Here is an 18,249-nt window from a genome sequence, read left to right as displayed (position 1 = left end):
CAATTGTTTAGGCTATCCTCCATTGTCTATGATCATATGTGTGCATAAATAATATTTCGGGTTCGGTGTCCTCACCAATTCTCTCGGGCTTCGAAGAACTCGACCACATCGAGTATAGGTCAAGGCAACTCCGATAACGCTCTCAAAGATAAGGATCAAGTTGTTGTGATGTCTCTCTGATAATCCAAGTATAGTCTGAATCTGGTTGTCGAGCCCATATACTGAGATTTGTTGAAGTTCACCATCCCTGGTAAAAACAACTTGTGCATTCAAAGTAGCATTAATATATTCTTTTTGTGCCAAAGATATGGATAATGAGGTAGGGGTATCAAAAGAAGCATCGGGGATAAGTTATATTTTATAAATATTGAGGTCTTTCATGTTAAAAGTAGAGCTAATATCAAAGTTTAATTGCAATTTAATGACATAATTATTTGATTGAATCATTTGCAACGCTTTGAATGGTCTAGCATTACTTACTTGCAATTTATAATTAATTTTCAAAAGACACCGTTCAGGTCTAATCTGTATCATGAAATAATCTCCAACATTAAGTGCATCATGATACTTAAGTAAATCAACTTGAAATTTGTATTATTCATTACTTGCTTGAATTTGTTTCATGATCTTAATATGCAAATTATGAACCCTATATGGTAACGACTCAGTTGACTTAGACATCCTATCGTGAGGAGATATGAGAAGGTGTTCTATAGGCTTCTCATGTTTGTAACTATAAACATTAAATGATTGAGGGTGTGGAATGAGATAAACATTGTTTGAAACCTATGTAGATATGGTATGGACACAATCAAGTAAACTAGGATTATCTTCATCTTTCTCATCACGTGCATGAGGTAAGGGGTCAAGAAGGTCAACATGTTGCTCTAAATTTATGATGTGCTGGACACCAAGCATATGGGGTGAGGGATCAGGTAATTTAGGAGGACTAGTATCATGAGACTCTTTTAAGACCATACTTATCTTTATAGGCGATTCCACTGTAGAGTTCCCTAAAACTTCCTCTACCATTAAAGCAGACATATCAGGATCTTTCTTAACCTCATTCTCAAGCTCATGTGGACTCATTGTGTTGGGTCCCTCTTCTTGCACATCCTCGTCATCTAGGTCAATAAAATCCTCAAGATTAGGCTCATAAACTTCAACACTACAATATTCTTCTTTACCTATATCCTTATGTTTTTTGATGACTAAGGGTTTCAAGATGCAATCCAAAAAAATATGACCAAAACCTAAACAATTAATACACTAAACCTTTGAACTCATCGTAGACACTTCATTGACAACTCGTTTGCCCTTATCTTTCTTACAAAGTTGGGCACTACTAGGATTAGGTATGTAGGGTGGAGCACCTAACAAAGAATCACTACTTCTGAATTAGGACTTAGTAAGGATACTATAAGAGCCTTGACGATTCATCCATTGATTCTTTGTGACCAACTTGCACTCTTGAACTAAGGTATAAGCTTGGTTAAGGGTAGATACACCTTGAAATACAAGTTCTTTTCTAAGATCATCATTTAAGCCTTTACAAAATCTACACAAAGTCATGGCTTCATTCTCTCTTATGGCACATCTAATCATGTAATCGTTAAACTGCGTTATATACTTATTGATAGACTTATTCCCTTGTTTTAGATTGTTCCATTGGTCTAAGAGTTTATTCCTATAAGACTGGGGTAGGTACTTTTCCTGAAGTTTTTGTTTCATTTTGATCCAATCAGTTATAAGAGGTTTACTTCTCATCTCTAAACAATCCTCAACATTTCTCCAATAAATTTTGGCTTTATCAATGAGTTTCATCTTAACAAATCTAACTTTTGTATTATCAGACAAGTTATGCCACTCAAACAATTTATCCATATCACGAGTCCATATATCAAATATCCAAGGGTCATGACGACCTTTAAAAGTGAGGGCTTCTATTTTGTTAAGACTCAAGACTCGCTCATAAAATTTATCGTGTTTAGAGGAACCTAAATGATAATCATACTGGTGGTGCTTAGAGTGAACTTGTCCATAATGATTATTCTTGTGATATTTATTGGTCTTTGAGTGCCTTATTTGAAAACTTTTTCAGGGCTCAATTCTTTTAAACATGATGATCACCTAAGTTTGCAGTTTCCTTTAAATGGTCGTAAGAGTATCACTAAAGGTTGAGTTTACAGTAAGTGTAACTTAAGCTTGGACATTAGATGATCATGACACAAATGAATGCAATACTAACTTATAAATAGAATTGAGATCACAAATTGTTCTTGCATGTAAAATCACAATACAAAAATAAAGCTAATAATTTTTTTTATCTTTTTTTTTCTTAAATATGAAGATTAATCAAGAACAAATTACACTAATAAAATTGTAAGCATGTAATACTAGATTCTTAAGTGTAAATGATTAATCAAACATGATGTCACAAGTAAGAATTAATAATTATCAAATAGAATAAGATATTAGCTATCACTGATGATAGAAGTTGATGAACAAAAATTAACAATTAAAAATGTCAAGTGAGATTTTTTTTCTCTTTTTTTTTAGCACAAAAGTAATATTAATGATAATTTCGAATAACAAATGCAATAACAAAAAGGTAAAATCAACAAACTGAAAAGTAGAGTTATTTACCGACCAAGATTTAGCTATGGAATTGATCACGAATGGACCTCAGATTATGTGGCAGCTGATGTGGCAATAGGCGATGACATGGTGATGTTGCTGACATGGTGGCCAGTGGCGTAGCTGATTGGACTGATGTGGCTCCAAACTGCTGATGTGGTGGATGACATGGATCTAGAGGGCTAGCATGGCGAATGACGCGACATAGTAATTAATTTCACCTCCATTGTCTTATGTGCTTCAATCCTCTTCGTTGAGTTTCCTTCTTGCTGTTATTGGCGACGAGGCGTGACTAATGATCTGTTGATACTGCTGTTGTTGGCGACGAGGCATGACTGTTGATACTACTGTTGAGGCGTCGCCAAGGCTGAAAGATAAGTTGTGGTGGCTGCGGCTGGTGCTACTGCTTGAGGCCGCGACTTAGTGGTGACTACGGTAGATGATTTGTAATGCTGTTTTCGGTTGCTGAAGACAACTTTGCTATGGCGGCACTACAGGACTGTGGAGACAGCAACTTGGTGTGGCTCTGTTGGCTTTTTGTGGTGCAAAGTGGTGGTGAAGGTGACTGGATGTCCGATTTGCCGATAGCGGGGAGAGGATGAAATTGGTAGGTGCACCGCTGCCAACAATGATCTACTGTTGCTGGTGTGAGAGACATGTTGTGGCTGCAAGTTGTTGACAGCGTGTACCTATGGATTGATGTGGTGGTATTGGTTGTGATAGGCGTTGAAGACAGACTAACCGGCGTTTCCATATTTCTGCATTTTTGAGGATGAACAATGCACAATGGTTTTTTTTTTTCATAATCAGAACAATAGGTGTTTTTTTGAACAATAAACAATGAACAATTTTTTTTTTTAGATCAAATCGGATCTAGGGTTTAGCATAAACATTATGGATCGTTTAATTGTAAGAATTAAAATCCTGATACCAAATTTGATACAGGACAATAAATAATAAGAATTAAAGCAAGAAAAGAAAGAAGTTTTAAAGAAAGAAAGAAGCTAAAAAATATAAGAAAAGGGATTGGAAATATGCAAAGTCTGCAATATTTTCATTAATCATCAAAAACTCCTTAACATTTAGAAACGTAAGGTATAAATACTAAAACCCTAACTAGAACAAGCGATTGGGCTTATGGCCCACTAAATAAAATACCCAATAATAATTAAATCAAACCCAATAAATAAAGCTAAACTAATAAACCTCAACTACAAGTTCATATAAATTAAACACAAAAACATAAGTTAAAGCTCAATCTCTCAATTGTTTGAGCTATCCTCCATCGTCTATGATCATACGAGTGCATAAATAATATTTTAGGTTCGGTGTTCCCACTAGATGATGGAGCTTTGTTAGTCAAATCAAATCAATTTAGACTTGAGTTATCAACTATAATTTACTTGTTCAATCAGTATCAAAAGTGCAAAAAAAAAAAAGGACCGTTGAATCGGCTTAATTAAACATGCTTAAGATCAACTTTTGTTTATGATCATTTCATATTGAAACAGCTGATAGACAAAAATATGAACTACTTTGGACCACAACAGGACACAAGTCCATGTTCTCAGGGCAAATGGAGAAGTTTATTTTAAAAAAAAATGGATAACAAATTGGGTCCTTCATATGCAAATTCAGCTATATGCATGCATAGATATCAATAATAGATTGCCTACAACATCAATGAATCTATACACGCAGAATACGTGGCAATGTCTAATCCTGCTGGGAATTGGATGGATCGATCTTGTCATGGTGCAATCTCACTACAATGCATGTTATGTTATCAGCACTGCCGCGGGTAAGAGCAGCCTCGGTTAATTTCCTAGCTGCTGTCTCAGGTTCTTCTTCTGTTCTGGCAATGGAAACAGCATCCTACACATGATTCAGGCAAGGGGAGGCAAAAACAGCTCAAAGTCTAGAAATTGTACACCAGGAAAAGAAACCTCAAGCAAACATTCCATATCACCAGTCAGATGTTTAATTCATTGCATTGTAAAGAGCAATCTATTATTTCTATGATAGCCAGCATGTCTAATAGCCTAAGCAGTTGGCCAAATGTAAATGGTCAGCTCGCATAATCCATTATAGTCTCACATCAAAAGTGAACAAAGACATGTATTCATGCTTACGCGCTTTTATGTATCAGTGTGTGTGTGTGTGTGTGTGTGTGTGAGAGAGAGAGAGAGAGAGAGAGAGAGAGAGGGTTAGCATAATTACCTCATTGGGTACCACATCCCAGAGTCCATCACTTGCGAGAACAAGCAATTCAAATTCTTGATCTATTTTCTGCTCCTGAAAGAGCAAAAATAATACAAACAAGTTGCTGAGTAATTTTGAATAAACTTCAGTTGGAAGAAGTTCATGCAGTTTGATCCAGGAAAATGGAAGAAATCATAGACTGAATTCTATTTTGATAGACACCAAGAAGGCTTTTATAAGCAGAAGTTCGTTAACCTGTTCGAAACATTACACGTAGCAGCACTGAAGGGAAAGAGGACCCTGAAAGGAAACTTTATTTTTTAGGTCTGTATATAACATTAAAAGTTTTCCCTTACCCCACTTCCATGTTTTAGTGAAGATAACAGTTAAATCCCGCATCTTTGATACAACACACCATGGAATTACAATCTTAATTAGCTGGCATCTCACGTTGGTATTGCAGTTCAATTCAGGTGCTCAAGAAAAACCACAGATCACAAGTAGAAACAATAAAACACCTAGTTTTCACCTGCTGTTGCAGCATAAATATAACCTAGCATCCAACACTAATACACTCTTTTTAAAAGTTTACAGTCAACTGAGGAAGGTAGTTTGCTCTGTCGGGATAATTCCTACGATGAAAGAACAAAAAATATAAAAAAATTCAATCATCTTAATACCCTGACTCGAAAATGAAGCATTCCTTGAACATGTTACTTGCTTGTATTTGAAACCAAAGGCAGAAAATTTATCAGATAATCAAAATCATTTCAAAGAAATCAAAATGATACAAGACTACATTCAGAAAATGGGTGAGATATTTTCATAGAATACCTGGATATCAGGTTCTGCAACAACAAATTGCTTCAACATGCGGTTACCAAAAGCACGGGACATGGCCAATACACCTCCTACTCTCCAAGTGCCTGACAAGACAGTCAAAGCAGTATGATTTCAGTTTTTAGGAACCGTCTCAAACTTATTGACATTTAATGCATGCGGTAGAAGAAATAAATGAAGCTCCCTCCGTCCCAAATTTCCTGACAACTCTCTTAGCTACAGTATATATTTATCTGATACCTCTAATGGCAGCAAAAATCATGGCTACGGGTTACAAAGGTGGACTGAGATAGTCAATAGTTGGATATGTTCAGTAACAGTGGGTTCCGCCACCCATGGACAAACAGCATCACAGTCAGTCTGGGATGAGTAGCATAAAGTGAGGCAGCAGATCAGGAAACTAGGGTTTTGGGTAGGATTTTTCATCTCAAATACTGTTTTACTTGCTATGCTCAAAGCTTGGAGCGGTGCATAGTTTTGCACCAAAGAGAAAGACTTATGTGGAGAATACCAGCACCAATCCTTCGGACATATCACACATATACCACAATTCACAGGAAGATTTAAACCAATTAGATGTTCCCTGGTGTCCCAAAGCTTTCATCCTTTTGAATGACAATTTTTCTTGACAATCTAAAAGGAAGTAATATTTCAAAATTCCTACACAAGACGTAGAACCCATTGGATGATTGACTGCCACTTGCAGATCAGATGAAATGAGAATGCTTGAAAACATTTATCACAGCCAGTAAACAGATTTACCTGCCCACATTACAACACCTCCAGCACTTTCGATTCTCTTCCGCTCATCACTTCTGTTAGGTTTATGATCCTCGGAGAGAGGAATGGCTGTCCAATGAAAAAGGAGAAAATAAGAAAATCATTCAAGTAACCCAAAGAGAAAATAATCATGAAATTCATTAAAATTCTTGTCTAGAAAACAATTACCAACAGTTGAGTGAAAAATGTAACTCATAGCATCACTAATACCTTTTCCACCCTTTGAAATCACAGTCCGTGAATCTCCAACATTGGCAACATAAAGATGATCACCAACTAGCACTGCTGTTGAAGCAGTAGAACCATCATCACGGTAGGTATCCTTTTCAGAGTCCAAAAAGTCTACATCAGTCTGCTGATATGATTGGCCTGCATACTTAACAAGGTTATTTTACAAAACCATAACAAACCTATTTAACACCATTTAACACGAACTGAATAAACAGCAAATGACAGACTTGGATTCATTATATTGGTCCCAGCTTTGTCCTTGACAGAGATGTAAAAGAACCAAGCAACTACATGGGACCCTGCTTGAGGATGCTACCAGGAACCAACAAAAGAATATTTGCTGATGTTATGCAGTTCATAATAATGGGCATAAGAGAACTTGGACGTACTTATAGCTAATTTGGTGTCTGCCATAAATTGTGGATGCTTCAGTAGATTCTCAAACAGGTGCTCCTTCAAATACTCAGCAGCACGAGAACCACCATGACCTGTAATAGTACATCATATAACTATTACAAGTAGAGAGAAGGAAAAACTCTGCAGTCTTAAAAAGCACAATTGCTAGTGACAGCATACTATCCAAAACTTAAATCTGATGAGAACTGGTTTGTTGAGAATTATGTGAGATACATGACCAACAGGAACCTGACTGGTGGTCACGATAACAAGAGATATAGCCTACAAATTTCCTTCTCTTGAATGATCCTATCTTAACTGAAACCAAGTGGCAGCTTAGGTTACAAAGAATTGGTCTTTTGTCTGATAGTGTAATTTCCTAGGTGGAAGCCATTAAAGACAACAGCCATGTCCAACACCATGTGTTGAGACATCCCTTGAACAGATGGTGGTTACCATGAAAATAATTGTCAGAAACATGGAGATACATGAATAGTTGATAACCTAACTCTCATGCAACGCGTGTACTCTTCCATTTACAAGGTATTGGCACTTTCTAACTGGGTCAAACATAGGCATTCATGCAAAACAAAAATAGTTCGACAGCTTCAATAAACGGAAGAATAATGAGAGAATATAACCATCAAATATTCCAAACATGCAGACTCTTTGCCCATCAATCGTGGTGCTTTTGACATCATAGAAATCCTCCATGGTAACTCTCTTTCCCCTGAAACTTGAATATCCACAGCTCAATTCCCCGTCTTCACTGCCAATAACATAAGAAGCCAAATTAAGGTTGGCAAATCGCATTAGACTGCTAATACCAGAAATCGTAATTTCAAACTTGCAAGGAAGAGACGTATTGCTCTGGGAAACCTTCCAACTATAAGGAATTCGAGCAAATTATTACAGTGGAAATTCAATATTTCTTGGGAAGAAAAAAAATTCTTAAAATAGACACACTCAAATGCAGAAGCACTGAAAATCAAAGTCTCTTACTACTATTGCAAGTCAATTTTTTAACCATGTTCAACAGCTAACCAATCAATCGTTTTCATAATTGCATTAGCTAAAGCAAAACAAGGCTAGACTATCCTTGTAACAAGTATGTCCTAGAACATTCACCAGAAATAGACACAATAACAAATAACAGAACCAAGAACCAACCTTTTCCACCATCCACTAACAAATCCACCATCATCTTCTTTCTCCTTCAAAAGATCAACAGTAGGTCCCCTTGTATCAGAAGAATCAGAATCAACCATCATACTTATACTACTCCTTAAAAAAACCTGTCTATTCCACTTATAATTTATGCTGCGGCTTGCATTCAAACTCCTCCCAATGTTGCCTAATTGCAACCTTGTTTTGCGAAAAATTCCAGCTTGTACAATCACACTCCTTATGCAGCTGTTGCATAACATCTAAATACACCCGAACTCTGGCCTTCAATGCCAGATCTCTTCCTGATCAACAAAACATCTGCACAAGTCCAATAACATTATCAAAACTACCAAAAAAACACCCTCAAAACTTAAAAAATCAAATCCAAATGATAAATATTCAATAATTCTAACATGACCCTTTTGAGGTACATGATTATCAAATAGAATTAAAATACCCCAGATGAAAAATGATCAAAATCTTGACTCTTTTCATTGATTTTAATCCAAAATAAACACAAACCAATCCCTGAAAAAAAATCTTACCTCTAAATCATTATACTCCATTACTAATGGAGCTGAGAAATCAAATAATAACAATAAAAGAGCTTAACAACCAAAAAAATGAAAATAATAAAGAAACTTTAAATCTTTTTAATAGAAAAACAAGAGTTTATTTTATTTCATAATGGATAGGATCCAAATACTAATCTGGGATGGTTCAAAAAGAGGAGAATCCGAATCTGAGATGCAAAAAGGAATGGTCTTTTAGAATCAACAGAATGAATAATGAATGCTGAACCTTGTTTCTGTCTTTAAAAACAGCAACTCTGGAGAGGCAAAGGGAGATGGAGACAGAGACAGAGAAGAGATGATGATGTCCGTTTTTGAGTTTGGCAACAAAGAGAAGATGAAACGTGGCACACTTTATGCATCCACTTAGCTGTTTTTAAGGTGTGTCCAGATCCACCTGGTATCTTACGGTACCAATCACAGTTTGACACCAATAAAAACCCATTTTATCCCATGTGTTTATGTCAAAGAAGTTATTTTTTAAATCTTGATCTATTATAAATCGGAGTACATCTAAGAGATTTGTTTTTTTTTATCTTGAGATTAGTATTTGAAAAAAAAGACAATACTTGATCCATATAAAAGTATGTTAACGAGAGGAAATCCTTTATTATCGAGTTTTTAACATGAAATAAGTATATAAATAGGTTAGTCACACACTTAACAATTCTGTTTTATAAATTATTTTTTATGAAAAAAATATTAATTTGATATTTTATATATATATAAATTTAAGAATTTTTAGGAGTATATCATTTAAAAAAAAAATTGGATTTGAATTTAAAACCTCTAAACTGAATGAAGTTAACTTGATTAATAATAATGGAATTCAGGCAACGTCTAAACTTTTTATAAGCATGGTAGGTGGAAGAAGGATGGAGATTATTAATATATTGCTAAATTTAATGAACAGAGGGGAAATAATTGATTATATTTGATTTTACACTCTCATTATATACATTTTAAAAAATATCTTATTTTTTCAATTGAAAAATCAGTTTGGACATCGATTGTATTATAGACTAAGTTAAAAAGTATCTTTAAAAATATATTAAAAATATATATATTTTTTATTTTTTATATCAACATTTTAAAATTATTAAAAGAATTATAAAAATATATCAAATCAATATTTTTTTTTTAAAAAAAAACAATTTAAAAAATACTTCTCAATCAGGAGAACAGGAGAATGTAAAAAGTGTCCTGTTGAACTTATTAAAAGTTTAGTTGTTTCTTAGTAGAGTTACTAATTGTTGAATAATGCTACAATTAAAAAATTGGAATTTCAAAAATCTTCATTATATTTCAATACCTAATGCCTATTCATAAACTATTATGTTCAAAGGCTTTGTGATGCAATCGGATAGAAAATTTAAAAAGGGTAAAATACTTTCTCATTATAATCACTCAATCATCATTCTGCTTTGGACAATTGCCGCTCCATAGGCTCCAATTGCCTTATTGATATTCGGAAAGTTTGTCCTTTGAAAATAGCACTAGTTTGGGGTGTAGTTATAATTATTTTTTAAAATATTTTTTATTTAAAAATATATTAAAATAATTTTTTATATCAGCGCATTAAAATATCTAAAAACATCAAAATAAATATTAATTTAAAATAAAAAATTTAAATTTTCAAATTTTTTTAAAATATTTTTGAAATATAAAAAACAGATTCACAATTTCTTCCTCTTTCATGTATAAAGATGAGCAAAATGTTAACAGATTTCAAATTATTAAACTGTGAGGAATAAAATTTCATAATTTTTTATAGTTTTGATATAAATAATGATAATGTTTATAATCAGATTTAATATCTAAAAAATGGTTTGAATATATCATTATAAATGAGAGAAGATGATCATCTTCTTTTTAACGGGAATCAAATGATATTTTCTTTTTAAAACGATATTTGTAATTTCTTAAAACAACATAAATTTTTCTCAATTTTTTTTTATATAATAATATAATTTTTTAATATGTTATTATAACTTTAGTTAAATCAATTTTATTTTTTAATATATGTTAAGTTTTCAATCTATCACTTTGGCCAAAAAAAAAAACCTATACTAAATTACCAGAATTAGTTATGTAATTTGTTTATAAAAGCCTTTTATTTATCTCGCTTGACATGTAAAAGCATTTTATAAATAAGAAGATAATTATCTGTAAATTATATAATTAGTATCAATGATTAAATAAAAAAAAATCTTATCAAAATTAAATATATAATTGTATATCTAGTAGCATCATATATTATCGGAATAACAGAGTTCTAAGGGTCACTTAGACAATAATTCAAGTCTCTTCTTTTAATAAAAAACTATAAAAATAATTTAGGTATATTTATCAATTATATGTTTTATAAAATAAAGATTGTTTTCATTTAATAAAAAATTTCAAGTACAAAATTGAAATTATTTAAGACCTCACTCATCAAATTTACATAAAAATAATAATAAAATATTTTATTTATAATTTTGTCTAGGATTCTATTCAACCTAAGCCGGAACGGCATCCAATAAAAATCAAATTACATTATTAGCCCCCACAAAACAATCTAGGATATTTTTCAAATCTAACAAGGAATCAAAATTCATGAAAAGTAAGCATTATAATTGAAAAGGGGCATGGATTATCCAATGGAAAATCTTGGTTTTGGACCATCAGTCAGCTACTCCAATCATAACAATTTTTTTTTTTATCATCTTTTAAGGAAAATACTATTCTACGGTATCATGAGGAGGGCGAAAGCAATATGATTATGATAGTAACTTAATTATTATTTATTTAGCATTAATATCTTCACAAAAAAGGACGGTGTCCATTGATTAAATGGATTTATTGTTAAATTCAGTGCACTCGTGCTCCAATGAATTCGTCCAATCCGAGCCATGCACGTTGTTGGTCATCAAAACTTAGTGCGAGTCTGACTCAGACCTGGCCCTTGTTGACACGAACATGCCGCAGACAATCGGGGAAGACGCCATGGACATACCTGTGGTTTTCTGCCCTAAACTGAGTTTTTAATTCAATTCTTGTGACTTTGAATATCCTTTTATTGATTGATTAGATGACTTGAAAATAACATAAAGCATACACAATTCAAATTTGGTTTCAGATCATCCATGATAATTTGTGCCTTTGAAGTCGACAGATAAGGGAGTGTTTGTTCATGTGTGGGTGTTTGGGAGTGTGGTAGCGGTTGTTTTTCAAATAGCTTTTCGTGCTGAAAAGCATGCCAATAATGTTTTTTTTATTTTTTAAAAATTATTTTTGACATCAGTACATCAAAACGATCCAAAAAGTATAAAACGCACTCAATTTTAGCAAAAAAAAAAAATTGAATTTTTTCGAAAAGCCGGTTTGGCCGCAATGCCAAACAGGCTATAAGAGTGTTTTTTTTTTAATAAAAATATCAAATTGATATATTTTATGCTTTACTATTTTATAATATAAAAAATTTTAAAAATATATTATTTTGATATATTTTTAATTGAATTTTTTTTATATAAAAATATCTTATACAATATTACCAAACACAATAAATAATAATTTAACATTGTAGTAACTTCTCTGCTTTTCATCTGAAAATACATTAAATTGATATTTTTCAAGTGTTTTTTTATGGTTTTGATTGCTAATATAAAAAAAAATTTATTTTAATATATTTTTAATTAAAAATATTTTTGTAAAAATATTATGCACTACATTATCAAAAAACTCATACTTGCCATGATTTTTTTTTTTTAAAAAAAGAAAAACTAACTAGTTTCAATGCTTAAACTTTTGTTTTATTCAATAGAAAACATACATTTTTTTAATATAGTGAATAATTTTAAGTTAGTTTGTTTTGAATAATTTTAAGAATAGGCCTTTTACATTAACTTAGTATATATAGCAAAATATTTTTTTAAAAAACATATATTTTAAAATCTGAACCAAACAAATCGAGAGATAATTCACACGTGTTCTGGCCAAATTTAAGCAAGTCCATCATTAAAGTGTGTCATGATTATTAATTTCCAGAATTTGTTTTAAAAGCTCCACTTGCAGTATACAACACCAAGTACACAACCACTTGGCTTCTAACTCGATTTGAAGTTACGTGCTGTGATGGATGGATTTAATTCATGTTCCCATGATTGTTCTGGTTTTGCTGACAGCTCAGTGCAATCCGCCATGAACATGCCCTTTTCAAGCATTCATTCTGGGCAAGCTGATTGCTGGTTACTTTCATGGTTTTTTTCTTGGTGAACATTATGAGCTTTGAATTAATGCAGAATTTAAGATTAATCTGTCATATATTCGGCCTTAGGGTTTGAGGGTTAGGCCTCCTTCATTTAATTTCTTTTGCTGGGCCAAGTCTTGAGACTAGCCTGGCCTTTCATGCATGCCTACTTGCTTTGTCCCTTGTTAGTAGAGTTGAGTAAAAAAATCAATTAAACCAAGAAAATTAAAAAAAAAAATAATTGAAAAAATCAAACCATGAAAAAAAATTAATTAAATTGATTAAAATTTTGAAAAAACTGACCGGTTCGGTTCGGTTTTGGTTTTGATTTTATAAATCTAAAACCGAAAAAAATAAACCAAACCCAAACAAAAAAAAAAAAAAAAAAAAAAAAAAAACGAGTCAAAACCAAACAAACCGGAAAAAATCGAGCTAAAACTGGAAAAAACCAAGCTAAAACTGAAAAAAACCAAGCCAAACCAGTTTGAACCGGTTTTTGTTCTAAAAAACCTGAACCAAACCGAACCGAAACTAGTTTTGGTTTTTTTTTAAAAAAATTAATTTAATTATTTCTTTTAATAAAAATCAAACAAAAAATAATCACTCTTACTCGATAATTTTTGCAAAGTTCATCTGAAAAAGAAAAAGAAAATTGTTGCAAAAGGGACTGTACAACCAATGCAAACTACCCTTAGATTTAAGAGATTGCTCCTCAAATCTCCAACTCAACCCTACCAAACAAATGATTAAGGAATTACTTAGGATCATTTTTTATTTTCAAATTTAAAGAAAAAAAATACAAAAACAAAAATTGTTTTTTTTTTTGTTTCTTTGAAAACTAAAATTAATTACATGTTTTGATAAAAAAAAAAAAAAAAAAGCTTTCAAGTTTAGAGCTTTTACACTACTACCATATATTTTGAAAGTTAAATAGTTCCAATGTCAAGGAATGTGGGTCTTTGATTTCAAGGGTTTGTTTTTTCAAGTATTTTTTCATTCAGAAATGCATCAAAATAATATTTTTATTATTTTAAAAAAATTATTTTTGATATCAGCACATCAAAACAATTTAAAAATACTAAAAAAATATTGATTTTATAAATAAAATAAAATTTCAGGGAACGTAACGAGACTAGTGTTGTGGTCTAAGGCACCAGACTTGTTAGCTCCGTTTGAGAACGCGGTTTCAACCGCGTTCTCTCAATTTTTTTTTGCTAAATATTATTTTTTTATATTTTTAAATTGTTTTGATGTGTTGATTTTAAAAATAAAAATATTATTTTAATATATTTTTACATAAAAAACATTTTAAACTATAATTACAATCTCGGTGCAAGGGTGCTTGGTGTTAGGGCTTGGATATGATTTGGCATGGAAGTGTTTGTCTCTGCGTTGCCAACTGTGTTTTGGAAAATTTAAAATTTTTTTTTTTTTGCTAAAATTGAGTGACGGTTGTACTTTTTGGATCGTTTTGATGTGCTGATGTCAAAAATAATTTTTTAAAAATGAAAAAACATCATTTGCATGTATTTTGGCACGAAAAGCTATTTGAAAAGCAACCGCTACCACACTGCCAAACACGCTCTTAGGTCTTAAGACATGGCATAGGGTTAGGACTAATTGACTAAATCTAGATCACACAGGATTAAGGTTGTGATCGAATCTGAGGTGTCTGGGAATTAGGTCTGAATATTTTGTGGTTCGAGCTAGAATAGAGAGGCAAACAGAACTGGGTTCAAAAGTTGAGTTTAGAGCCAGTAATTATTTTTAGGGAGCCTAAACTAGGGTAATTTTTCTAGGAGGTCAAAATCTAAATTTCACTATTTTTTAGCTCTAAATTTATTTTTTCCTGGTTTTATGGGGAGAATAATATCAAGTTTTATTTCCCAGCCCCCTGGCCTCTTGTCTTCGTCACTGTTTAGAACTTCAAGGACCGGCAAAGACCACATACAAGGCTGTAAGATGTTGGGTTAAGTTTAGGTTCATAGTGTCTTGAGGTCAGAGGTCAGGAGCATCTTGAGTTCATGAGCTCGGTCATTATCTAATTAAGGGTTTGTTTATTTTTGTATATTAAAAATATTTTTGAAAAAATAAAAAGTTTTTATTTTTTTAAAATTATTATTTTTATAGTATTCCTAGATTATTTTGATGTGCTGAAATTAAAAATAATTTTTTTAAAAAAATTATTTTAATTCATTTCTAAGTAAAATATACTTTAAAAAAGAATTACTATTATACTTTTAAACATTTAAATGTTTTTTTTAATAGAAAAAGCTAAATAAAAAACTAATAAAAAAAACAAGTTATCAGATTTTTAAAAACAAGAAAAGATACTTGAAAAATGAAAACAAAAACAAGAAATAGAAGCAGAAAACAGATATGATTCCAAATAGCCCCAATTATTCATAAACTCGTAATCAAATTGCCCAATTATTCCAAATAGCAGAAAACATGTTGTTCTCGAGACAGACAAATTAATAAGGCAAGACTTGATGGTCCTGAAGCCAACCAAACCAGTACAAGCAAGCCGTACGTCACCGAAATAGAAACTCCTAGCAAATTTCTATTTTATGGACTTGGAGGCCAAGCTGAGAACCGTTAAATTTGGCTGGAGGTTATATATATATATATATATATAGTGCATGTCCTAGCGTATTAGTAAAGTATTTTTATCTTGTAAAGATAAAAAGTCTCTTACATATTAGTATAAAATTCCATTGTCTTGTCAAGATAAAAAAAAAAAATCTTACTTGTTAAGATAAAATACCATTATTTTATCAAAATAAAAAATATCTCTAACTTAATGGAATAAAATATACTGTAAAAAACATATTTGACTTATCATAATAAAAATATTTCTGACTTATCAAGATAAAATATCTCCAACTCAAGAATATATCAAGGAACTTAAATTTTTTCTAGAGTTATAAGAGAGTTCTTCTATAATTCAAAAAAAACATAAATGTTAAATTCATAGATGTTAGAAGATGATTGACTTAATAACTCGTCAAACTTATAAATATCTTGGCTTAATATTTGACTAAGTGTAAAGATAAAAAGTTTAGTAGCTTATCAAATTCATATATATCTAGATTCAATGCTTAACCAAACCCAAAAATAAAATGAGGCTATATATTTGGACTGAAAGCTTGGTTAAGTCAATAGATTATATCATACTTCTGAAATATAGTTGTACAAGTACAAAAAGATGATAAATGTCGATTCATCAGCGGTCAATAGCGTGGTTCGCCATGTTAATAAAATTTTGATATTTTTAACACAATAAACTGTGCTTGATATTTTTAACGGGACCAACCATGCTATTAGCTGTGTTAACACACACAGTATTTTTTTAATTTTTTTTTTTTTCACATGCTATGCCCATTTCCTGGTCTAATGCATAGGCGTTGGTCAACTGGGCACATTGCTTTCGGTTTGGCACTGAAACTCTGTTAATTGCTATGCTATGGTTTTCAATCTTGTAAGGTACAATCTACCACTTATTATTGCATTTACAGCTATTAATTTTGATTTTTTCCCTAATAATTTGGGGCAATACTATAAAGGGCAACAGATAGTTTTAGTTCAAAATCTCTCAGTCATGATCTAATAAAACAAATTTAATTACACAAGTTAACCCCTTAAATCTTACTTTAAATATTTTTTTTTTTTACAAAATGTGAACACTTTAGTTGGTCCAATTTAGAAGATCTTCTTGTTACACCACTAACATTGCCCCTAACTTTTGTGAAATCCAGAACTTATAGTTCAATTTGTAAGAAATCTCTAGCACATGTAATTAGATGCAATGGTCAATTTTCTAAACTATGTGATTTAGGGCATTGCATTAGATAATTAAGTTCGAACTATCAACTGAACAAAAAGAGAATTAAAAAAAAATGACTAAGAAACAACCACAATAGAAATAAATATAAAAGATTGTTAGGAAATGTAATAATTATTTTTTTAAATATTTTTAACTTAAAAATATTTTTTGGATTGGATTACAATGTTAAATATAATTAAAGCTTTACATCCATTTTTATGGAGTATAAAATACTCGGGAAATATTAAGAATAGTAGTAGAGATTAGTTTTCAAAGAGTTTTTTTTATTAAAAATATATTAGAATAATATATTTTATTTATTTTTTTAAAATATTTTTATTTTTTTAACTGTTTTAATAAGTTGATATTAAAAATGTTTTAAAAAAAAAAATAAAGAAGAAGAAGCAGTAAACGTTACCTTGATACTAGATATTCAAGGGGGCAGACATTGACGCAAAAGTCAAAGGTTATTATTGTTTCTCAACATATTTTATGTTATAAGAAATCAAATCTCCACCAGTAGCTTTGACTTTTGTACAAAAGATTAAAAAAAAAAAAAAAACCAGTACAGTTGGTGGCTCTTTCCTAGCAATTATATTTATGACGTCAGCTCAGCTATGAATACAGAATCCCTCTTCTTCTTCTTCTTCTACCTAAAGTTCTTGATCTGCAGTTGACCATTCAATTGCTTCTTGGGGTGAGATTTATTAAAATTTAATCTGATGGAGTTTTGAGTCAATTTTAACAGTGAAAATCCTATTCTTTCTCGATTCATCGTTTTGACTGGGTAGAATATGAAGAAGAAGTCGATGGAAATTGTACAAAAAAATATTTAAAAAAGAAGAAGTTATGCCTCCTCTTAAATCAAGGAAAATAAATAAATAAATAAATAAACTTCAATCCTTTATCATCTTATAAAATAATTTAATCACATTGTTTTGAGTGTTTGTTTTTGGATCACAACTTAGTTTTTAAAATACTTCTCAAATTATTTTTTATTGAAAAATATTAAAACTAATTGCTTATGTAATTGTAATAAAGAAAGGAATTGCTAGACAACATAAAATGAAATTCAAAGCACTCTTGTTTATTCATATTAAAATTACTGATTTTTTTAAAATACCCATTCTTTTAAATAAATTGTTTTCAAAGAATAAGAAATGTTTTAGACCAAGCTAAAATTTAATTATTTTTTAAGAAATTTCAAAGATGCATTTATCACATCTATCTCACATATTTATGAAATAAATATTCTCAAATTCATTTAAAAATTTTTAAAAAAGGAAAGAAACCTCTTTATCACTATACATATCTCTTTGAGATTTTTTTTTCCTTTCATATGTAAAACACAAATCTCTTGAGACTAG

At 31.2% G+C, this 18,249-nt stretch overlaps 1 protein-coding gene across 4 annotated transcripts; it reads right to left on the bottom strand.

Annotated features, from left to right (window-relative positions):
- Positions 1-4,065: 4,065 nt before the first annotated feature.
- Positions 4,066-9,210, bottom strand: LOC118057276 (probable protein phosphatase 2C 76). Of its 4 annotated transcripts, none has more exons than XM_035069797.2 (9): positions 9,055-9,209; positions 8,257-8,571; positions 7,728-7,855; positions 7,080-7,178; positions 6,670-6,828; positions 6,442-6,528; positions 5,674-5,765; positions 4,858-4,932; positions 4,066-4,512 (listed from the first exon to the last, which is right to left on the bottom strand). In XM_035069797.2, exons 2-9 carry the CDS (start codon positions 8,511-8,513, stop codon positions 4,354-4,356), a joined length of 1,056 nt encoding a protein of 351 aa, XP_034925688.1. In that variant the 5' UTR covers positions 8,514-8,571; positions 9,055-9,209; the 3' UTR covers positions 4,066-4,353. The 4 variants fall into 4 exon arrangements, with proteins under 4 accessions (XP_034925688.1, XP_034925687.1, XP_073261144.1 ...); XM_035069796.2 differs by lacking the exon at positions 9,055-9,209 and adding an exon at positions 8,799-9,001; XM_073405043.1 differs by lacking the exon at positions 7,080-7,178.
- Positions 9,211-18,249: the final 9,039 nt, after the last annotated feature.

The sequence above is a fragment of the Populus alba genome, chromosome 15, assembly GCF_005239225.2.
Source record: "Populus alba chromosome 15, ASM523922v2, whole genome shotgun sequence".
NCBI lineage: Eukaryota > Viridiplantae > Streptophyta > Magnoliopsida > Malpighiales > Salicaceae > Populus > Populus alba.
The sequence above is the reverse complement of the archived record's forward strand: the minus strand, read 5'-3'. Positions and strand labels throughout refer to the sequence as shown.

Bases quoted from the DNA above. Each gene is read 5' to 3' on its own strand.
- LOC118057276 (XM_035069797.2), bottom strand. From the start codon at position 8,513: ATGTTATGCAACAGCTGCATAAGGAGTGTGATTGTACAAGCTGGAATT. The intron at 7,856-8,256 runs GTTGGTTCTTGG...TGTTATTGGCAG, and splicing joins GTTAGTGGATGGTGGAAAAG to TGAAGACGGGGAATTGAGCT. The intron at 5,766-6,441 runs GTAAATCTGTTT...CTGTCTTGTCAG, and splicing joins AGGTGTTGTAATGTGGGCAG to GCACTTGGAGAGTAGGAGGT.